Source organism: Neoarius graeffei, chromosome 10, assembly GCF_027579695.1.
Source record: "Neoarius graeffei isolate fNeoGra1 chromosome 10, fNeoGra1.pri, whole genome shotgun sequence".
Classification (NCBI taxonomy): domain Eukaryota; kingdom Metazoa; phylum Chordata; class Actinopteri; order Siluriformes; family Ariidae; genus Neoarius; species Neoarius graeffei.
Window position 1 is genome coordinate 37,687,249 of NC_083578.1, and position 24,416 is coordinate 37,711,664.

The window sequence follows — 24,416 nt, forward strand, 5'->3', positions numbered from 1 at the left end:
TCTGATTAGCTAATGGAATCCATAGGTGTGGATGACAGATTTGGATATTAGCCTATCAGAACAAATCTGTTTACATATTTAAATTTAACGTCACAACCTGAAAATCAGCCTGTCTTATTTATATCATGATAAAACAACATGAGAAAAAAAGAACAGGTTTTTACTAATTGCAGCTGGGATGCTGTCATCAAAATAAACTCAGTCCACTCAGTTCTTGTGTCCTCTGAGGCTGGGGGTCAATGTAATGCTGTGTGTTGCTCAACAGAGCAGTTCCTGTGCTTAGCTTATTCACAAGCTGTGGTTGAGGGTATAAATCCAGTGAGCTCCCCTCTCTACATAAGGAGAGCCAAATCTGAACCGCTTTTTGAATCATACATTTTCTGATCTAGGCAGCCCAAAAGACACTGACTGGGTTGTCTTATTTCAGAGTTTGTGGGTTAGTAAGCACTTCAGATACCCAAATGTAAAAAATGAACATTACTGGGAGCATGGATCCTTATGAAATACTGAAAGAGGAAGACTCCCCAGAATGAAAATGTCTGGAGCACACTTTCAACGATCCTGGGATGCTGGAAAACATGATGTTTGTTCATCTTATAGCTGATACAAAGTCATCTGGCTTCTCTTTGTTACATCAGTACATTGCTACCTTGATTCTGACTCCAGGCAGGGAAACTATTCAAAAGACAATCCGTTGTCTCATATTTTTTATCTAGTTGATTGTGAGAATGGACGTAACAACCAAATGCTATAAGTCCTTACTACCATGACTTAAACGTACTCTAGAAGGCTATTGATGTCAGTAACAATGCTTTGTTATTGCTACACCTGCTACAAACAACAATGGCCACACAATATGGTGACTCTCAACTATAATTCATCATAGCATTCTGTGGTGTGATGTCAAGTTGCCAAGCTCCATACATCCCTGTGGCAGTGAGGGTGTGGTCTGAGCATCAGCTGTGAACGGCGAGGAGTCAGATTGAACCAGCAGGTATCATGGACCGAGTTACACCTGTGTCTAATTACTGGCTGTCTATTAATATGTGTTTCTGTGTGTCTTTCTGATAGCCAGTAACCAGAGAGAGAGAGAGAGCTGTGTTCCCCAACGCATGTGAGTTGAAGGAACTGGAAAGTGCATTATACAAAAATAAAAGACACCTGCATTGTTAAGCCCATCTCCCTGTTCCTCATTGCCCAAACTCAGAAAGTTGTCACACTGGTGCTGAAACCCAGGAATGAGGAACAGGGAGACAGGCTTCACAGTGCAGATGCATTTTATTTTTTTACAGTACACTTTCCAGTGCCTTCAGCTCACACACACACACTCTCTCACACACACACACACACACACACACACACACACACACACACACACACACACACACACACACACACACACGTACGTTGCGGAATACAGCCCTCTGACTGGTTACTGGCTATCTGAAAGATACACAGAACCACTTATTAATAGATAGCCAGTAATTAAGCACAGGTGTAACTCGTCCCATTTTACCTGCTGGTTCAACCTGACTCTTCGTCATTCACAGCCAACGCTCGACCACGCCCTCACTGCCACAGTCCCCTTTAACATACTATATATGTAATAAAGCTAAGCAAGGGTAAGTGATCTATGTGATTGTCTTGTGATACAAAGCTTTAAGCAGGGATTTATAACTTCAAGAGTTTGAACACTTCAAGTATTGCAGTGTACATGTACCGTCCTAACAACAGTGTTTGAGCTTGCTGTATCATCTGATCTCTTTTGCTGTGCCTTTTTATGTGCAGTTGTGGAGTTGAGAGAGTGTGTGTGTGTGTGTGTGTATCACCTAGAACAATGCAATTTTTATCTTGTTTTTTTTTTTTTTTTGGGGGGGGGTACGCACTTATGCCACTGTTTACCAGATATGAATGTTCTCTTTGTGGCATTTAGGAAATCTTTTGTTGTTGCTGCTGTTGTTGTTTTGTACTTAATGGGTTTAGTCATGCATTACTGATGGCTGTGATTACTTAATCATATGCGATTCGACCAGAGGGATAAAACAGATGCTGTTAATTGTTTTTATTATATGTATATCTCATCTCATTCTCATTATCTCTAGCTGCTTTATCCTGTTCTACAGGGTCGCAGGCAAGCTGGAGCCTATCCCAGCTGACTATGGGTGAAAGGCAGGGTACACCCTGGACAAGTCGCCAGGCCATCACAGGGCTGACACATAGACACAGACAACCATTCACACTCACATTCACACCTACGGTCAATTTAGAGTCACCAGTCAACCTAACCTGCATGTCTTTGGACTGTGGGAGAAACCGGAGCACCCGGAGGAAACCCACGCGGACACAGGGAGAACATGCAAACTCCACACAGAAAGGCCCTCACCGGCCACGGGGCTCGAACCTGGACCTTCTTGCTGTGAGGCAACAGCGCTAACTACTACACCACCGTGCCGCCTATATATATATATATATCTGAGTAGATAAATATTGCAGGTTTGTTTGACCATACAGATAGAGTAAAATGGTTCCCCATTAGTTAAATCCTGTATGTCCTTTTCCCCTTTCCTCTCTACTGTAGCTCCTCCTGTGTTTATAAAGATTCCCCCTTCCTTTGTGGAGGTCCTTTTGGGAGAATCACTCACCCTTAGCTGTGGTGCACTTGGCAACCCAAAACCAACAGTTACCTGGAGAAAAGAAGACAACACAGTAGAGGAAGAAGACAAGATTCAGGTAATAAACTAAAGAATGTTTCAAAGAGAAAATGCCAGAACATGATTTGCTGATGTGCGAAATGCTTTTATCAGTGTAAACCTGTAATTTGCTGGACAGCAAACCCAGTATGAATCTACAGAGTCATTCATTCATTAAAAATAAACTATTCTGGTAAAACAAAGCACTCACTCTCATTGTGTAGCTCTCACTGTTACAACCCTGATTCCAAAAAAGTTGGGACAAAGTACAAATTGTAAATAAAAACGGAATGCAATAATTTACAAATCTCAAAAACTGATATTGTATTCACAATAGAACATAGAGAACATATCAAATGTCAAAAGTGAGACATTTTGAAATTTCATGCCAAATATTGGCTCATTTGAAATTTCATGACAGCAACACATCTCAAAAAAGTTGGGACAGGGGCAATAAGAGGCTGGAAAAGTTAAAGGTACAAAAAAGGAACAGCTGGAGGACCAAATTGCAACTCATTAGGTCAATTGGCAATAGGTCATTAACATGACTGGGTATAAAAAGAGCATCTTGGCGTGGCAGCGGCTCTCAGAAGTAAAGATGGGAAGAGGATCACCAATCCCCCTAATTCTGCGCCGACAAATAGTGGAGCAATATCAGAAAGGAGTTTGACAGTGTTAAATTGCAAAGAGTTTGAACATATCATCATCTACAGTGCATAATATCATCAAAAGATTCAGAGAATCTGGAAGAATCTCTGTGCGTAAGGGTGAAGGCCGGAAAACCATACTGGGTGCCCGTGATCTTCGGGCCCTTAGACGGCACTGCATCACATACAGGCATGCTTCTGTATTGGAAATCACAAAATGGGCTCAGGAATATTTCCAGAGAACATTATCTGTGAACACAATTCACCGTGCCATCTGCCGTTGCCAGCTAAAACTCTATAGTTCAATGAAGAATCCGTATCTAAACATGATCCAGAAGCGCAGACGTCTTCTCTGGGCCAAGGCTCATTTAAAATGGACTGTGGCAAAGTGGAAAACTGTTCTGTGGTCAGACGAATCAAAATTTGAAGTTCTTTATGGAAATCAGGGATGCCGTGTCATTCGGACTAAAGAGGAGAAGGACGACCCAAGTTGTTATCAGCGCTCAGTTCAGAAGCCTGCATCTCTGATGGTATGGGGTTGCATTAGTGCGTGTGGCATGGGCAGCTTACACATCTGGAAAGACACCATCAATGCTGAAAGGTATATCCAGGTTCTAGAGCAACATATGCTCCCATCCAGACGACGTCTCTTTCAGGGAAGACCTTGCATTTTCCAACATGACAATGCCAAACCACATACTGCATCAATTACAGCATTATGGCTGCGTAGAAGAAGGGTCCGGGTACTGAACTGGCCAGCCTGCAGTCCAGATCTTTCACCCATAGAAAACATTTGGCGCATCATAAAACGGAAGATACGACAAAAAAGACCTAAGACAGTTGAGCAACTAGAATCCTACATTAGACAAGAATGGGTTAACATTCCTATCCCTAAACTTGAGCAACTTGTCTCCTCAGTCCCCAGACGTTTACAGGTATTAAATTAGCAAAAAAAAATTGCCTGTTTTTGCCATTTCAAGACAAAACAAAACCAGTCCTCTCAAAATGATGACTGCTATAGCACATTAAAGTTTTATATTTCATATTCACTTTATAGTTACACCTACAATGCCAACAGCATTCAAAGAATATCTGTGAAAGGTATAATGTCTACACTTTTGCATCATATCATATTTTGAGTTATTTTTGACATTTATCACCACATTTAATCAGTGTTATACTTGACACACAATTAAAAATATTTTCAGTTTACCTTTGTGGGAGTTTTTTAAAGATCCAAACAGGCCTCAACTATTGACTTCAGTTGGGCTTTTTATTGTTTCAATATTGTTACCTTCCCTTTGCATCATTTTCACCATTACTTTTTATAAATCATGCAGAACACACCCACCAACAACACACTCAGTTTATCAGATTGTATACACAAATTAGTACTCTCTGTTTGGGATCCTAGAAAAACAGAACTAGAGAGGTAAAAAAAAAAACTTTAAAATTATGCCTAAAAGAAATGAAATGCTACATGCAGTGGAAGATCAATATAACAATAGGAAACATAGGGGAAAAGTCAGATACAACATGGTAGTGGTCAAAGTAGAATTGCATGCATTTCATTGGTGTAGGATATACACAAAGTAGGTGTAAATAAATAAAATCTGCCAGTTGTTCATACTGAGATATATATGTAACATTTCTCTTTTAACTTTTGACATTCTTGTTTCCATCAGGGAATTAATGGAACCCTATCTTTGGTCAAGGTTACCATGGAAACAGCAGGAATGTACAAGTGTCATGTATCCAACTCTGAGGGAAACTTGACTCACGTTACCCAGCTACAGGTTAAAGGTCAGTGACCCTGACTCATCCATGTGAGAGAACAAAGAAAGACGTACTATTAGGGACAGTGGGGCTCAACCAGGTTAGTTTGGCTCTAGAGGCACAAAATATTAACTTAGAGAACCAAGTGTTCTGGACCAGACTTTATGACCCAAATGAGAAAATGTGAAAAATCCCTTGCCCTTAATCCCTTAAGTTTCTCTTAGTGTCTTTTACACATTTCAGGTAACAGTGTCTTTGACCTCAAACACTTTCAGAACCATAATACAGATTTTGCAAATCTATATTGTAGTGTCTTGCAAAAGTGTTCATCTCCCTTTGCGTTTGTCCTGTTTTGTCACATTAAAAGCTGGAATTAAAATGGATTTTTGAGGGGTTAGCACCATTTGATTTACACAGCATTCCTGCAACTTTAAAGGTGAAAATTGTTGTTTTATTGTGACACAAATAATAATTAAGATGAAAAAAACAGAAAACAGTGTGCATAAGTATTCACCCCCCAAAGTCAATACTTTGTAAAGCCACCTTTTGCTGCAATTATAGCTGCAAGTCTCTTGGGGTAAGTCTCTATTAGCTTAGTACATCTAACTACTGGGATTTTTGCCCATTCCTCAAGGTAGAATTGTTCCAACTCCTTCAAGTCGGATGGGTTGCGTTGGTGTACAGCAAGCTTCAAGTTATGCCACAGATTCTCATTTGGATTGAGGTCTGTGCTTTGACAAGGCCATTCCAAGACATTTAGATGTTTCCCTTTAAACCACTCCAGTATAGCTTTAGCAGTATGCTTAGGGTCATTGACCTGCTGGAACGTGAACCTTCGTCCCAGTCTCAAACCTCTGGCTGACTTAAACAGGTTTTCCTCCAGAATTGCCCTGTATTTAGTGCCAGCCATCTTTCCTTCAATCCTGACCAGCGTTCCTGTCCCTGCAGATGAAAAATATCCCACAACATGATGCTGCCACCACCATGCTTCACTGTAGGAATGGTGATCTCAGGTTGTTGGGTTTGCGCCACACATGGCATTTCTCATGATGGCCAAAAAGATCAATTTTAGTCTCATTTGACCAGAGAATCTTCTTTCATGTGTTTGGGGAGTCTGCCACATGCTGTTGGGCAAACCCCAAACGTGTTTTCTTAAGCAATGACTTTTTTCTGCCCACTCTTCCATAAACCCGCACTCTGTGGAGTGTATGGCTTAAAGTGGTCCTGTGGACAGATACTCCCATCTCTGCTGTGAATCTTTGCAGCTCCTTCAGTGTTATCTTTGGTGTCTTTGTTGCATCTCTGATTAATGCCCTCCTGGCCTGGTCTGTGAGTTTTGGTGGGTGGCCTTCTCTTGTCAGGTTCGTAGTGGTGACATATTCTTTCTATTTTGCTATAATGGATTTAATGGTGCTCCCTGGGATATTCAAAGTTTGGGATTTTTTTGATAACCCAACCCTGATCTATACTTCTTCTCAACTTTGTCTCTGACATGTTTGGAGTGCTCCTTGGTTTTCATGTTGCTTGCTTAGTAGTGTTGCAGAGTCAGGGTCCTTCCAGAACAGGTTGATTTATACAGACATCATGTGACAGATCATGTGACACTTTGATTGCACACAGATGGATCTTAATCAACTAATTATGTGACTTATGAAATGAATTGGTTGGACCAACTCTTATTTAGGGGTTTCATATGAAAGGGGGTGAATACCTACCAGTATGTCAACCACTACAATACGTAGTAACATCCACAAATGGCAGTTAAAACTTTACTATGTAAAAAGCCTTACATTAACTGTGTCTAGAAGCAATGTCGATTTCTCTGGGCTCTGAGGCATCTGGACTAGACCATCACATAGTGGAAATGTGTATTGTGGTCAGACAAATCAGTATTCCAGGATTTTTTTGGGAAGAAATGGACACCATGTGCTCTAGACTAAAGACAAAAGGGACTATCTTGACTGTACCAGCAACAAGTCCAAAAGCCAGGGTGTGTCATGGTATGGGGTTGTGTCAGTACCCTTGGGAAAGGTACCTCTGGGATGGCAGCATTAATGCAGAAAAGTACATTGAGATTTTGGAGCAACATATGCTGCCTTCATGACGACAACTTTTCCAGGAATACTTCAACACGACAATGCAAAACCACATTTTGCACACATTACAAAGGCATGGTTGTGGAAGAAGAGGGTGCCTATCCCCTCTGTCCCCAATAGAGAATGTGTGGTGAATTTCTAAATAAAAAATATGACAATGACGACCCCATACTGTTGCATTCCTTAAGACCTATTTGCAGGAAGAATTGGATAAAGTAACACCAAACATGCTTCATCACTTGGCGCCTTCAGTCCGTAAACGTCTTTTACGTCTTGTGAGAAGGAATGGCAACATTAAAAAGTGGTAAATGCTTTACTGTCACAACTTTTTGAAATATGTTGCAAGAATCAAAATTGAAATGTTTATTTTGAAAAAAAATAAATAAAATGAATGAGGTGAAACTTCAAGTAATGTGCTGTTGTATTGTTTTGAGAGCGGTTCAGGTCAAAGATTATTTACAAATTATTGTTTTCTGTTTGAATTTCAGTTTCAACATACCGTCTCAACTTTTTCTGATTTGGGGTTATAGCAAACAAACACTAAAAAAAATCTGATCATTCTTGTGTGACTCATTTCTATACCATATAATATTCTCTTTAGTCAAATGATATTGGAAAAGTTTTGGTCTCTCAAGTCATTTTTGATGATATGATCAACTAGTGTAACCTGAATTTCATTTGTAACCTGAATTTTTCATTTGTCTGGTTCCTCATGCTCTAACACTGTACATATTCTCATTTATCTTCATCCTTCTCTGTTATACAGCACTGAGTAACACAGGCCTCTTCAGTTCCTGTTCATATGTCTATGTGTGTTTGGGCTCACTGGAAGAATACATTTTTGTGTTCACCTGTTCAATCCTGATTACTGTGTGCTACATTTTGCATATTCTCCCTATTTTTGTGTGAGTTTCCTGACTCCTGCCCAGTGTTCCCAGCACAGACTCTGGATCCACTGCAGTCCTGATCGGGCTAAAGTGCCTATTGAGAATGAATGAATGTTTAAATACATTATACTTTTTAAGACTTTCTTTGCATTGGGCTGTCTATTTAGAATAGAATAGAATAGAATAGAATAGAATAGAATGCCTTTATTGTCACTATACCCATGTACAATGAGATTATCTCATTGTACATGGGTATAGTGATAATAAAGGCATTCTATTCTATTCTATTTAAAAAAAAACAACATAATTTAAGATATTGAATTCTGAAGCATATTGCAAAGCTCATTAAGGTTTGTGCTAGTAAAGCAATTGTTTATTTATTCATTTGCAGATTTCTGCATTTTCTGTCTTTAGCATTTCTCTTTTCTAATTATGGCTTGAAAGCATCATGAAAATATGCTTAGAAGTGGAGCAATGTGTGAAATAATTAACGAGTTGATAATAACAGTAAAAATGTTTAAAGTCTTGCCCCAATGGCTCATGCAAAATATGAGTGAGCTTTGGTTATTTAGAAATGTGTGCCACAGTGTAAATAACAACGTACAATCTTGCGTCTTAGAAAAAGTCATATAAAAGAATAAACAGTGCTGCCTGTTATTTGTTTCTAGGATGAGCAATTTCAAAACACTTTAGATTAAATCAGGATTTATAGATTTATATTGTTAGAGATCTTGTTTTTATAATTTTGGGCGCTATTCCTGGTTTCAAACAGGTCCTCCAGTTATTGTTATTGCCCCTGAGGACACCACCATGAATATGTCCCAGGATGCAGTTCTGCATTGCCATGCTGATGCATACCCATCTAATCTCACATACGAGTGGCAGAAAGAAGGACAAAATGTCTATAATGTTGAGTGAGTGCTAAATGCATCTGTACCTCTGTGATATCCTTCTGTGTAGATCAAGTGTAGTTATAGTACTAACCATTAAACCCTATTCTATTATTCAGCTATTTATCTTAAAGTATATAATAATATTAGTGTAATTTAGTGCAATAACTAATATTCCTAACCTGTTACGTAGGCTTAAATGAAACATTTACTTCTTTAGTAATCCCAGTCATTTAGTGAATATTTTCCTGATATGCCAAAGTGATTATGGTTGTTATAAATATAATATAGTAAATATAATAATATAATTTGGTGATAGATAGATAGATAGATAGATAGATAGATAGATAGATAGATAGATAGATAGATAGATAGATAGATAGATTTACAGAATTATATTTAATCTTTTGTTAACACATACAGTGTGTGCATGTGTTCATAGATCTCTGCGGTCTCGAGTAAAGCTCTCAGTGGATGGTACTCTACTTATTCCTAAACTAATCCCTGAAGACTCAGGAAACTACACCTGCATTCCCTTCAATGGGTTACTGACTCCACCCTCTGCTTCTGCCTCCCTCAAAGTGAAATGTAAGTATTGTGTTTAAACACACTATTATGCAGTAGGCCTTGTTCAATCATTCTTGTAAATACAAGAATGACTGACTGAACAAGGCCTACTGCATAATATTATAATATTATTCCATAAAATTATTTGATCTGTAACCTATGACTCTCTAGTTTGTTACTGTAAGGTACAGGTTGTTATGCTAATTTGTTCCATCTATCTTTCTCAATCTCTTAGACCCTGCACGGGTGGTGCAGATGCCCAGGGAAACTTATCTCCCTGCTGGCATGGGTGGAACAATTGTTTGCCCAGTTCAAGCTGAGCCTCCAGTGCTGTTTGTTAACTGGACCAAAGATGGTGTCTCACTGGATGTACTCCAGGTACTAAACAAAGCCACAAGAATCACTCTAGTTATCATAAATACAAAAACAGAATATTTCTGAACAGTAAAGTTTGTTTTCTGTTTGTTGGTTAGTACCCAGGTTGGACAATAAATTCAGAAGGCTCTGTGTTCATTGCCACAGCCAAAGATGATGTAGTAGGCATGTACACCTGCACTGCCTACAACAGCTATGGGACTATGGGCCAGTCTGAACCCACCAAAGTAATTCTGAAGGTATGAGTCTTCAATTAATCTGAGACATGTAACAGGTTCTGTTTAATGTGGTTTTAACTGGTATTAATAAGCACAGATAGATTGTGCATATGAGACAATTGTAGTTCTATTTATTTGGATATGGAACTATAAATAAACAAAAAGCAGGTGTGATTAAAAAATCACTTATGGTGAATTAGGAAAGGTTAGGCCAAAAGCTTATGATTTATAAAGGGGCTTGTGAGTAGGAGTACATATGGCTTTACTGTATATATCTGATTATTCTTGGTGCATTCGTTTTTGGTGCATGCATACACCCATGCTGGAATCTGTATATTTTGTAAATGAGGCTGCAGATTTGAACAGTTCCATTAACATTATCTCTCATTTGTAGGATCCCCCATTCTTTCGGGTGTCCCCCAGGGCTGAGTATCTGCAGGAATTTGGTAGAGAGCTGATCATTCCCTGCCAAGCACATGGGGACCCAGCACCTCACATCACCTGGACCAAGGTGAGCACACAATTTCCTAAGATAATGATAAAGAAATGGCAACAAATTAATATTAAGCCCTTCTTCATTTACAAACTTAGTTCATATTTAGAGTATTTTAAGATATTGCTGTGCGGCTCATTTTTTGGAATGTTTTCTGGACTTGTATTCCAGGTTGGGAGTACACCTTCCTCTCCATTTACAGTTTTGTCCAATGGTTCTCTGGTTCTGCATCCACTCAGCAAAAACCATCAAGGGGCATGGGAGTGTCATGCTACCAATTCTGTGACCACAGTTAGTAAAGGCACTATGGTTCTAGTGTTAGGTGAGTGAAAAGCATTTTGGGAGAAAAGCATTTAACATTTCAAACCTCGTCCTTTTTTGTATTTTGCATTGTCTTCATGTATAAACTGACTGTTCATTCATTCTCAGGCACAAGCCCCCATGCTGTGATTGCGGTATCTATAGAGCCAGGCATCAACAATGCCAGTGTATTCTGGCAGCCTGGCTTTGATGGAGGATATACACAGAAGTTCAGCATCTGGTGAATGACCTCATTTTTGTCTATATTATCAATTGTAGTATGAAGCTACTAGATAGATAGATTCTTTATTGTTACTGCACATTACTACACAACGAAACACTGTTTGAGGGCTCAGATCACAGCAGCATATCAATAAAATAAATAAATAAATAATATACATAACCTTCTAAAAAGCAGCATATTGTCATATAAGCAGCAGTATAAATTGCAGTATGTAATTATACAATGTAACCAGACACAGTAAGGTACAGAGTATGAGTCCAAGTCTGGATCAGGCCTCCAGCAGAGCTTTTACAGCCCTGGGGAAGAAACTATTTTGGTGTCTTGCTGTTTGTGACTTTATGACTCTAAGCCTGCCAGAGGGAAGGGTGTCAAAAAAACATTGTCCGGGGTGAGTGCAGTCAGTCCTAATCTTTGTGGCTCTGTTTCTCAGCCTGGCATAGTAAATCTGTTCCAGGGATTGGAGAGGGGTACCAGTGATTTTAGATGCAGTCCTGATGAGCCACTGCAGATCTTTCCTCTCCTCTGAGGTGCAGCTGGAGAACCACACTATGCATCCATAGCTCAGAACACTTTGTATGGTGCACTGGTAGAAGTTGGTGAGGAGCTTCTGTGAGATCCCAGTTTTCCTCAGGGATCGCAGGAAGAAGAGTCTCTGCTGGGCCTTCTTCACCACCTCTCTAGTGTTCACTCCCCATGTCAGGTCCTCTGAGAGGTGAACACCAAGGTACTTGAAGCTCCCCACCTGTTCCACCTCCTCTCCAGAGGTCACCAGGCTGGCATTTGTTTTAACCAGTTGTTTTCTGAAGTCAATGACAAGCTCCTTTGTTTTGTTGGTGTTGAGGAGCAAGTCATTGTTCTGACACCAAGATGTGAGGGCCTGAACTTCCTCTTTGTAGGCTGCCTCATCGCTGTTGGTTATCAACCCCACCACAGCTGTGTCATCTGCAAACTTGTATATTTGCTTTGAGTTATGAATGGGAGAACAGTCCTGTGTGAAGAGTGAGTAAAGGAGTGGACTAAGAACACAGCCTTTGGGGATGCCAGTGTTTAAGATGGTGTTGGATGAGATGAGGTCTCCAAGTCTCACATGCTGTGGTCTGTTGGAGAGGAAGTCCTTAATCCAGCTACAGAGGTGGTGGTCCAGGTCCAGAGACAGCAGCTTGTTGACCAGCTTGCTCGGATTGACAGTGTTGAAGGCCGAGCTGAAGTCAACGAACAGTATCCTCACATAGGTGTCAGGGTTCTCCAGGTGAGTCAGTACAGTGTGGAGCATGAAGGAGATGGTGTCCTCAGTGCACCTGTTGGTTTTGTAGGCGAACTGGTACTGGTCCAGGTCAGCAGGGATGGAGGCTTTGATGTAGTTCATCACCAGTCTTTTGAAGCATTTCATGATTATCGGTGTTAGTGCAACAGGCCGATAATCATTCAAGCATGTGACTGCTGAGCGCTTTGGGATGGGGATGATGGTTGCAGCTTTAAAGCAGGAGGGGACTATGGCCTCCTTCAGTGACTTGTGAATATGTCAGTGAAAACAGCCGCCAGTTGGTGTGCACATGCTTTTAGAGCATGTCCTGGGACCCCATCCAGACCAGTCGCCTTCCTGCCATTAACGTTGAGCAGGGCCCGCTTAACCTGGTACTGGTGCAATACCATTGGATGTCTTTCTTTCTGAGGGGGGCTGGAGGTGTGTGAAGGACGTTGACTGTGGGTGAGGGATGCTGGGGATGGCTCATTCATGTTGATGGTGTTGCTGTCAAAACAGGAGAAGAAGGCGTTCAGCTGATCAGGGAGGGAGGGGTCGACTGTAGAGGGTGGGCAGGGGTTCTGTTTGTAGTTAGCAATTGTTCTGATCCCCTGCCACATGCTGTGGGTGTTGTTGTCTTTGAAATGCTGTTTGATTTGCATTTTATATTTATTTTTGGCAGCAGTGATCCCGCTTCTCAGATCTGGTCTGGATCTCCTGTAGGTCTCCTGGTCACCTGATCGCAGCTCCACATTCCTGGCTTTCAGTAGACTGTAAACATTGCTGCTGAACCAGGGCTTTTGGTTTTGGGGCACTTTGATGTTTTTGGTTTTTGGTGGGAGTCTCAACACAGAACCAGATATAGTCCATTACTATGGAAGCATATTGTTCTGTGTCTTCCTGATCAAAGATCTCCCACCTTGTGTCCTCAAAACAGTCTTGTAGTGCTGCCTCAGTCTCCTCAGACCAGATATGAACTATCCTGACCTGGCTCTTTGTTTTGCTGATGAGAGGTTGATAAGAAGGTGTTAAAAACAGAGCCAAGTGGTCTTATTGTCCAAGGTGGGGGGGCTGGATGGACTTTGTAGGCACCTTTGAAGTTGGTGTAAACCTGATCCAGTGTTTTTCCATTCCGTGTCCCCATGTGGATGTTTTTTTAGAATTTGGGTAACACAGACTTCAGGTTTGTGTGATTAAAATCCCCTGCCACAATGATGAAACTGTCTGGTAGTCTGTTTTGTTGTTTACTGATCGCCTCATGCAGCCTGCTCATGGCTAACTTTGCATTAGCTCGTGGGTGAATGTACACAGCAAAAGCAAACAATGCACTGTGCTCACGGCTGAGGTGGAATGGCCTGCATTTTTAGCACCAGAAACTCCAAGTCTGTACAACAATGTCTTTCCATAACAGTGACATCAGTGCAAAAATCGTCTCTCACATAAACACACACACCTCCTCCTTTTTTGCTTCTTGGCCTCTGATGTACGGTCTGCTCTGTAAACGCTCTGCCTCTGTAGTTCCACAGCTGCATCTAGTATGTTTCCGTGCAGCCATGTCTCAGAGATTATTGTTATACAGCTGTCCCATTGGTTATTCACAAATCGGAGTCTCAAGTCGTCCATTTTGTTGACAAGAGAGCGAGCGTTGATGGGGAGTAAGCTTGGAACGGCCGGTCGATGTGGAGCGCGGCGCAGCCTCGCTCGGCAGCCTGCTGTGTTGCCTCACTTCCTCCATGTGTGTCTCCATGGTCTGGGTCCTACTGTCGCTCAGATTAATTCCAGGCGCTTCCATGGATGAATAATCTGTTTTGGGAAGGATTTTATGTCCTCTGGAACAAAGTCCGAACAGTGTTTTTGTATTTCGATAAGTTCTGAGCGAGTATACTTAAAAAAACGCTGTGAATGGTAGAGCCTTGGGCCACTGCGACTCCTTGCACCGCCATCTTGTAAACAAACAAGGCAGAAGTTTTAGCTACAAGTTTGTTATTTTATTGTTCTTTTGTTCCTCTCAGGGTGAAGCCCACTAATAGAGGGAAACATGAATGGACCTCACTTCCAGTCCCCACATCTGAATCCAGCTTTCTTGTGACAGGCCTCCAGCCTGCCACCAGTTACCAATTTAGCATCTTGCCTCAGAACAAGCTAGGCTCTGGCCCATTCAGTGAGATTGTCACCATTATGACCCTGGGTCAGTATAGCCTTGGCTAAGTGACTTTTGAAGTTTCTGACCCTATGTTTACTACATTCTCTTTAACTTTAATCTGTCATATTGTTGCTGCTGTAATTATTTTTCTGCTATTTCTTTCGATATTTAAAGTACTAGTCTTACAAAAGTGACATCATAAAATCCCGGGTTTTCTGTGTGTGATATGCTCAAATAGATTGTAAAGGTCACAGATAAACAAAAAATTGGTTCGAAAAATAATTTTTTTGCGTCTGAATTCTGTTCCAAAAATCACTAAAAGCTTGACCGCCATTAGATCACAGCAATTTATTGGTCAGCGACGCTGCATGTGTGACATCATATGTGCAGCTGCCTTCTTTTGTAAAGCTCTCTACACAACTTTATGGCAACAAAGACGTGACTCAGAGTAAGCATGTTTTGGTTTGCTTTTAGATCAGCAATTGTCTGTCATCTATCTAAGTATTATTTGGCCATATAGAAACTACCTTAGAACGTTATTGATCTGACTAAGGACAACTAATAAATTCAAGCAACAGGCTAAACACAAGCTTGACACTTACTGTGCAGTGAGCTCTTTGGGATGGTGCTTCTGACTTTTGTTTCCAGGTCGTAGGAACTGCTCCGCGTAAAAGATGTTGCTCAAATCCTTCTATGTGAATTTCCCTCACAAATTTATCTTTTTCAAAATGTGTGGAGCAGATACCAAACCGTCCTGTCGGCTTAAAGTTACCTCTCTTTGTCTGTAAAAATCGAACCCATTCATTCCATAAGTGTCCTGCCGACTTTGGGCTATAATGGATCGAAATTCCACTTTTTTTATCAGCTATGCTTGAACAGCCTTGAACGACACACCTCTTAGGAGGCATGCTTTGGTTTTAATTTTGTTTTGGAATGAAAAAATCATTAAAAACATGCTACATTTTGCAAAGTAGACGAAGCCAGAAATGCTGCAAACTTTCATGCATTGCCCATATGACATCACTTCCTTTGAATTAACAATAACTTACCAGGAACGCATTCATGTAATGGAGGACTCAAAGAGCCAAACTTTACTGGCTAAATAGAACATGTTCCCAGTCTCGTATTAAAATACTATTTAGACAGTAAACTATTTAACATGTCTAGTTTTATAAGGTATCATTTCCAGGGGTGATGTCATTTTCAGAAGACTAGCACTTTAAAAATGATGATAAGTTAATCCATTTAATTCAATATTATTTTCTGATGTTTTTCTTTATATGTTTGTGATGTTGATCTTCCTCTTTGTTTCCCATATTCAGCTCCTCCAACAGTTCGACCCACTGTCGTAACTGATTTAGCAGCACTACTTGCTCCCACCTCACTGTCAGTCAATTACACAGCAGTGGGTGTGCTGCTGCAGTGGCTGCCACCTCCTGTTCAGTCACCACTAATCACAGCCTTCATGCTCCAGGCAAGACAGGAGAAGGGTGAATGGCTTACACTTGATAGAGAAATCAACGTCAACACCACAGAAATATTTGTCCAAGGACTGACAAGAGTAAGGTTCCAAAATGTTTTGTAATGTGTATAAAAATGACATGCAACATAATGTAACCAAGACTAAGGCATAGAAATGAATTGTTGCTTAATTACCCCACCTTAGGACTCCTGCTATGAGCTGCGGCTGCTGTCATATGGAGCTAGAATAGTCAGTGAGCCTAGTGAATCAGTCAGTATCACCACTAAAGGTAAGTATAAAAACATACAGTAATTCACTTAGTAACTATCATAATCATATTAGGCTTCCATTTTACAATAAGACTACCCACTACCCTTATGAAGGATTTATAAATTATTTATTAATATTTTATTAATTTATTTATTAATAAGGTTATTCATTAGGTTGTACCACTTTATAGATCATAAGTAAACAATTATAAACAAGTTATAACAGTTTTCATACATTAATATGAGCTCACTATCTGGTAAGTTACTGCTGCATAATATATCTATTCTGCACATTATCTATTTATTCTGTTAAATCTCAGATCTTGCTAGTTGTTTAGCTTACTATAGCTTGGCTCTTTGCCAGTCAGCATGTTATACTGTCAGCTTCATCAGATATGCTGCTACCATATAAACACCAAAAGAGTTATGGTCGAAGGGCAGTGTCCTTTCTTATTAGGTGAATTCTATCTATTGATGAATTACTACCCCGGGCACTGTAGCACAGCTACTCACTGCTCTGAGTGTGTGTGCTTACATCCCCAGATGGGTTAAATGCAGAGAAAGAATTTCACTGTGCTCTAATGTGCATGTGACAAATAAAGGCTTAAAAAAATTGGTGGTGGACTGAGTCATAGCAGACGACGAATCTCATTCTCCCGGTCATTTAGTGACGATGTCTGCGATGGCTGAGGAGTCCAATGTGCGAAGCGCACACGCGTTGGCAGTCATCACAGATGAAGTGATGGTGTGGGGGTGATGGGTTGAGGGACAGCAGCGGGGGCAGCAGCAGCATGATGCCTTTGCAGACGTTTCTCTATCAGCCTGGTTGTCCTCTTTTCTTCAAAGGTTTTGCAGCCATCTTGGCAGATCTTGTGCCACTGGGCACAGTCTTGGGCCTTCCTCTCCTAAGATGAAGGATTAATGTTGTAGGCCTTTGGGGTGGCTTTCAGGACATCTTTATAGCGCTCGCATTGTCCTCCTTGGGATCGGCTGCCTGATGCCAGTTCCCCAAACATAAGGTTCTTCGGAATTCGCTCCTCTCCCATGCACGTGACGTGTCCTGACCATCGCAGTTGGGCTCGGGTGATGAAGGCCTCCACGCTTGTGATGTTACAATGCTCTAAGACGGTGGTGTTTGGGACCTTGTCCTTCCATGTCAAGTTGCAGATCTTGCGAAGGTAGCACTGGTGAAATTGCTCCAGCCTCTTTATGTGGCATCGGTATTGTGTCCACGTTTCGCAGCCGTATTGTAATGTGCTTAGAACCACTGTCCTGTACACTTGAATTTTTGTGCTCAGTCGTATGCCGCGATCTGACCAAAGGCAGTGCTGGAGACGACCATAAGAAGAGCTAGCTTTGCTGATCCATGCGGTGTGATCTCGTCATCTATCTTTGCATTCTGTGCTAGGATTCCTCCAAGGTAGCAAAATTTCTCCACGGACTTCAGTGGTTCTCCATTCACAGTGATGGTTTGAGTAGAAGGAGGTGATCCGGGTCCTAGTTGGTGCAGCACTTTGGTCTTGTTGATGCTGACCGTGAGTCCAAATTGGGTGCATGCTCTTGAGAAGGCGTCAACGATGTGCTGAGCATCTTTGAGGAATTAGCAATCAGAGCACAATCGTCCTCATACAGTAATTCACGGAGCAGTATAGAAGTTGGTTCTGGTTTTTGCCTGTTCTACACACTTTTCTTGCACTTGTCTGGCTGAGAAGAGCATATCTGTTGTGCCTCGCGAGGCGCAAAACCCACATTGGCTCTCTGGGATAGCTTCATTGGCAGTGGAGTTGGTGAGGTGATTGATGATGATTTTCACAAGTATCTTACCAGCTATGGAGAGGAGTGATATGCCTCTGTGGTTGTCACAGCTGTGTCTGTTTCCCTTATCCTTGCTAAGTGAGAGAGAATTTCACTGTGCTCTAATGTACATGTGACAAATAAAGGCTTAAAAAATTACAACTGCTGAGACTGACCCTTATTGTAAAGTGTAAAACTCATCACCATGTATTGATGAGTTACTAACATTCATACTTAAACTGCAAACTATTTGTTTGATGTTAGCTAGCAGTTGAGGTAAGAGCTAAGCTAGATAGCATGCATTGCCGCACCAAGACCTGTCGTACAAGTATGTTGGGTTTTAAGTAGGGTAGGGTTTCAGTCAGAAAAGACCCATCACAGATATCGCTGGTGAAGCTACATTGGTTTTGTTTAGTCCCACCTTGAAAGATGGCCAAGCCAATGAATATGAGGGTGTAACCCTGCCCCATGTGTAGCCTTACTTCATTCTTCAGGGTGCAGCTGGGTGTACTTGTAAAAAGTTCCTGTCAAAGCAGGATTCATGTGAATCCAGGAATACAATCACAATAGGGAAAGAGCAAAAACAATAAGGAATAGCAAAAGCAATAGGATACAGTATAGTAAAAGCAATAAAGAAATGCATCAATTTTTAAATCCATTTATTTTCATTTTTATTTCTGCATTTATTTTCTTATTCTTTTATTTTATTTTCTTATTCAACATTTATTTTCTTTTTCTTTTACATATCTATTTTTATGGCACTCCTCTGACTCCATAGGTAAGATTTATATTTTGAAAAGGGTCTCTTTCACAATACCTTCTCCCAGACATACAGTAAATACTATACAAATACAATAAAATTTATTTACTTATATTACTAATCCCATTCCCAGAAAAGTTGGGATATTTTCCAAAATACAATAAAAACAAAAATCTAGGGTTTGTTAATTCATGTGAGCATTAATTTAACTGACAAAAGTACAAAGAAAAGATTTTCAGTAGTTTCACTGACTAACTTAATTGTATTTTGTGAATTAAAAAAAAAAAAAAAGTTATACTTTGATGTCTGCAACACCCACAAAAAAAGTTGGGCCAGAGGCAAAATAAGACTGAAAAGTTTATAGGATATTCAAGTAACACAATTTTGGAAGATTCCACAATAAGCAGGTTAATTGGTAACATGATTGAGTATAAAAGAAGTATACACCAAAGGCTCAGTATTTGCAAGCAAGGATGGATTGTGGCTCACTGCTTTGTGCCAAAATTCCTGAGAGAATTATTTGTCAATTCCAAAAGAACATTTCTCAACACAAGATTTTAGGTCTTTCAAAATCTACATTACATTATATTGTGAACAGATTCAGGGAATTCGGAGACATCTCTGTGCGTAAAGGGAAAGGTCAGAAACTACTGCTGAATGTGTGTGACCTTCGAGTCCTCAGGTGGCACTGCCTGAGAAACCGTCATGCTAATGTGACAAATATGGCCACATGGGCTTAGGTGTGTTTCAGAAAACCGTTGTCACTTAACACTGTAACTGTATTACGCAAGGAGGACGCTATTCATCAATTCTATACAGAAATGCCACCAATTTCTCTGGGTCCAAACTAACCTCAGATGGACCAAAAGACCGTGGAAACGTGCTGCGGTCAGATGAGTCCACATTTCAGCTTGTTTTTGGGAAAACTTGACATCAAGTTCTCAGTGCCAAAGGTAAACACAGCCATCCAGTTTGTTACCAGAGAAAGGTGCAAAAGCCAGCGTCTGTGATGGTATGGGGTGCATCAGTGCCCACAGCATGGGTGAGTTGCATATGTGTGAAGGTACCATTGATATATTGGGGCATATATTGGGATATTAGAGAGACATATTCATCAAGGCAACATCTCTTCCTGGGAAGTCCATGCTTATTTGAGCAGGACAATGCCAGGCCTCATTCTGCACAGGCTACAACAGAGTGGCTTCATAGACACAGTGTGTGTGTGCTTGACTGGCCTGCTGCCAGTCCAGATCTGTCTCCTGTTGAGAATGTATGTGACATCATGAAGAGTAGACTCAGACAGTGGCAACCATGGACTGTTGAGCAGCTGAAGTCTTGTATCAAGCAAGAATGGACAAAAATTCCAATTGCAAAACTGCAACAATTAGTATCTTCAGTTCCAATACAGTTAAAAAGTGTTATTAAAAGGTGAGGTGATGTAATATAATAGTAATAACAGCCAACTTTTTTTTGAGTGTGTTGCAGGCATCAAATTCTAACTTCATTTATATTTACAAAATACAGTTAAGTTGCTCAGTAAAACTAATAAGGGTTGTTTTACAATCAGGGTACAAAGTTTGTGTCACAGGGGTCCAAAATTCAAATTGATTCAAACTGGTTCTTGTACCAGTTTTTAAGTGAAGGACAAGTTAAAGAACAGATAGGCATGTGTAATAGTTTGTATTATAACAAGATTAAGTGTAGCTTTAAGCAGGGCTGGGAGAAACAAATGAAGTGATTCTCGGAGAGGACATTTTTTTTGACAATTCAGAATCCACTACTTCCATAGTGCTTTTAAATATAAGGCTGTAAGCTTTGTGTTAGTTGTCTCTAATATTTATGTCCCAATATCTTGACCACATTTTAGGATGAAAATAATCATTTTAGATATGTTATTTTATATTGAAAAATTAGCTGTCTCGGAGAGGACATTTTTTGACACAATTACATACTAATTTGATCAAAATAGTCTGAAAACTTACTGGCATTCAACATTAAAACTTAACTATGTTTCCAATGATATGGAACCAGAATGATTTAAGTGCATCCCTTTTGGAGCCACCTGTGGTCAAAAAAGCACTTTTTCTAAATGACACGAGTAATTTTGCTAAATATGACATATATTGCCATACATTCACCAAAAATAACGTTATCACCAAATTTTTTTTTGCATGGTAAATAGAGCTATCACAGGGCTACAATAAACAACCAAGTTTATTTAGTCAAGCCTTTTGATATTGAAGATAATAAGTGTTAAATGTGATTTTTAGCTTGCGTACCCTGATTGTAAAACAACCCTTAAATCATTTCTTTGTATGTTTGTCAGTTAAATAAAGGTTCATGAGATTAACAAATCACAATTTTTTGTTTTTATTGTATTTTGGAATATATCCCAACTTTTCTGGAAATGGAGCTTGTGTGTGTGTGTGTGTGTGTGTGTGTGTGTGTGTGTGTGTGTGTGTGTGTCGCGCCATGGGATTTTTGTACCAGATGCTCAGTTTACAGAATGCGTAGAAATGGCATTGAAAAGCGTACAATATTTTGCACTGTTTTCACTGGCTGATCCAGCAACTATCACTGAATAATCACCTCAATAGCGCCCCTATGGGATATTATGTCAGAATATCAGTCACAGATATTCTGTTTCTAACATGGGACCAACTTTAACCTGTACAAAATGTTACAGCAAAGCTAGAACTGTTGTTGATACAAGATAGACAGTCATAAAATGTGTTTTTATTCTTTCTAACCTCTGAAAATGTAGTGTTGAAAACATGGAGACCAGGACTCAGAATCAGTCAGTACATGTACAATGAATGGACGCTGTTGAGTGTCAGCTCATTTCCGGTTCTGCACAGTAACTACACGGTAGTCATTTAAAACGATTCCCTGTCTCAAGTCCTCTAGAACCAGCCTCAGTCCAACAGTCGTGGGTGATGTTAAAAGTAGTAAATGTATCCCATGGGGTGCTATTGAGCTGATTATTTGTTGATAGTTACTGGATCAGCCAGTGAAAATGGTGCAAAATATTGTGCACTTTTCAATGCCGTCTCTACGCATTCTGTAAACAGAGCATCTGTTACAAAAATCCAGTGGCACAACACACACACACACTCATACATTGTGTGTGTGTGTGTGTGTGTGTGTGTGTGTGTGTGTGTGTGTGTGTGTGTGTGTAAATATATATCTGATTAAAGCTGATAAATCTGATAAAACAGGTCTTTTTATCTAATGTGTTAAGTTTATTAATGATTTATAAAGTGTTCACAACCTAATTAATAAACTAATTATAAACCATTCATAAACCCTTTACAATGGGTGGTGTTATTGAGGCTCACTATTTGGCAAGCAACAGGTCACTGTTACCCTTTTTATATAACAGATTACTAATAATTTATCAAGTGTTACAACCTAATTAATAAACTAGTTATAAACCATCCATAAACCCTTTATAAGGTTAGTCTCACTCTAAAGTGGGATCCATATTAGTTCAAGACCATCAGTGTTTCTAATACTTCCATTGCAACACTGATTTAAGTATTGCCTGGAAATTTTACTTTTCACAGTTATCAATGAAGCAATTTATTTGGTGAACAATGTGCTTTTGTTTAAGAGTTTTATTTTGTTTTGTTTTTTCTTTTTAGAATTCAACATGAATCCAGTCCAGATTTTATCTATTATTATTGTTCACTGGCATCATTAATAAAACTGGACTTAGCTTGAATTCGGAAAAATAAACCTGACAAAGTAATAACAAAATAACAAAACTCTCACACAAAAGTGTTAAAAACTAGCCAGTATGTACATATTTACTGTAAACATCAAGTTTTATCATAGTAAATGCCAAATTTTAGCATGACTACTTTATTGGTTAGCAAATACACCATACATGAATTTAATTCACCACTCTCTTGTTTATTTTTATGTTTTTTTCTGAGATTTAAAAAAGCTAATGAGAGCTTGTGATAGAACTAAAGTTAAGTGTACCTTTAATTTATTCAGATCAAACAGCAACTCCTATGTTTAAGAAACATGCTTCTACAAAACTTATGAATAGGTGCTGTTAGAGGTTTTGACAAAATTATGACAGTTGCCTTGAACGCAAGTTATATTTCCAGTGTTGTTTGTGTCACTGTCCTTATTATCTTATTGTAATATCTATAAATACAGTGAGAGTTCAACAAGTCAAATTCCATGTATACATTAATGTACTTGGTAAGAAAGCACAATTTTGATTCTGATTTGGCAAAAAAAGGACGAAACATCTTAGAAGATAGAGCTACTAGTTATTAATAACAGTGACAAAGAAAGCAGTTTAGTAGTCAGTAACTAAGATCAAGTAATAGTGTTGTTTTTTTGTTTTGTTTTTTTATTTCCATTTTATCATTTTTGGTACAATGTGGTCCTCAGGTATGGAAGTATACCCAGCTTTACCCAGCTTGATGACTTTTATTACTCAGCCCCTTATAGCTGGTGTGATTGCGGGTGTGTGCTTCCTATTTGTGGCTATCACTCTTTCAGTAGTGACAGCATGTGTGATGAACCACAGGAGGGAGCAACGCCATAAGAAGAGACAAGATGGTAAGGGGAATACAAGAGAAATACACACTAATTCAGACAGAGCAGGGGTGTTCAAGCTTACCCACAATAGCTGGCTGTGGTGTGGCTGTAGGATTTTTTGTTCCAACCAAACAGGAGCCACAAGTAAGAGTTGATTGAAGGTCATTAAAGAGGTGGAATCAGGTGCGACTCCTGTTTGGTTGGATTAAAAACCTGCAGACACACTAGCCCTTTGGCCCTATGATTGGATGTGCCCAAGATTATATACTGTAGATGACCGGATGACAAAAACTTTCTAAATTTTTAAAAACGTTCTAAAATTTCTAGTGTTCTAACTAGTAAATTGCTATTGTTTTTGTTTTGTTTTCATTCTCAGTGCATACCTGTATTTGAATTTTGTTAGACAGCCACAAAGAGAAAAGAAGACCAACATTGAAATGATTAGTAATGCTACTGTATTTCACACTTCCTTTACACAAGTGATGGTACTTTTTTGATGTGTGTTTACATCCTACACATTGCAATGAAACTTTAGAATAATTTGTCAATAATTTATAGATTTATTTTTGCTGATTTTTTTTATTACATGGTTTGATCATCTGTTTTGTTATCTGTGACATTATATAAACTGTCTTCTCCATCTCCCACCTCCTTTCTGTTTTAGTTTTCTCTACTGCCTTACGGAAGACCCAATCTCCACAGTAGGTCTCCATCAGTAATATGCATGTCATCATCATTCCAAAATACCCTCACAAACTTCCAGGGAGTTTTAAAACAGTAAAATATTATATTACAATAATATATTATGATATTTGTGACTTTCGTTTCATGCCTTATGCCAAAATGTGATCTGTGTGAAATAATCAGATTCCACATTTACAAGTCTTTCTATGTCTGTTTTCTTTCTAAATTTAATAACTTCGGGAATAGTAATAATTTTCATATTTTCATATTTCATAGGTCTTGTAATGTGATCCCTTCCTACTCTCTAACCATACTATA

The 24,416-nt window shown here is 39.5% G+C and overlaps 1 protein-coding gene across 1 annotated transcript in view; it reads left to right on the plus strand.

Moving 5' to 3' along the window:
• The window catches only part of LOC132893512 (protein turtle homolog A-like), a 55,944-nt gene extending 31,747 nt beyond the window's left edge, over positions 1 to 24,197 (plus strand). Inside the window, exons 3-16 of the mRNA XM_060932706.1 lie at positions 2,579 to 2,730; positions 5,023 to 5,140; positions 8,869 to 9,010; positions 9,429 to 9,574; positions 9,789 to 9,931; positions 10,027 to 10,167; positions 10,541 to 10,657; positions 10,811 to 10,961; positions 11,069 to 11,180; positions 14,439 to 14,614; positions 15,892 to 16,130; positions 16,236 to 16,320; positions 23,265 to 23,435; positions 24,079 to 24,197. Of these exons, the coding sequence (XP_060788689.1) occupies positions 2,579 to 2,730; positions 5,023 to 5,140; positions 8,869 to 9,010; positions 9,429 to 9,574; positions 9,789 to 9,931; positions 10,027 to 10,167; positions 10,541 to 10,657; positions 10,811 to 10,961; positions 11,069 to 11,180; positions 14,439 to 14,614; positions 15,892 to 16,130; positions 16,236 to 16,320; positions 23,265 to 23,435; positions 24,079 to 24,119 (1,934 nt within the window). The 3' untranslated portion in view covers positions 24,120 to 24,197. The remainder of the gene's footprint in view (positions 1 to 2,578; positions 2,731 to 5,022; positions 5,141 to 8,868; positions 9,011 to 9,428; positions 9,575 to 9,788; positions 9,932 to 10,026; positions 10,168 to 10,540; positions 10,658 to 10,810; positions 10,962 to 11,068; positions 11,181 to 14,438; positions 14,615 to 15,891; positions 16,131 to 16,235; positions 16,321 to 23,264; positions 23,436 to 24,078) is intronic.
• Positions 24,198 to 24,416: the final 219 nt, after the last annotated feature.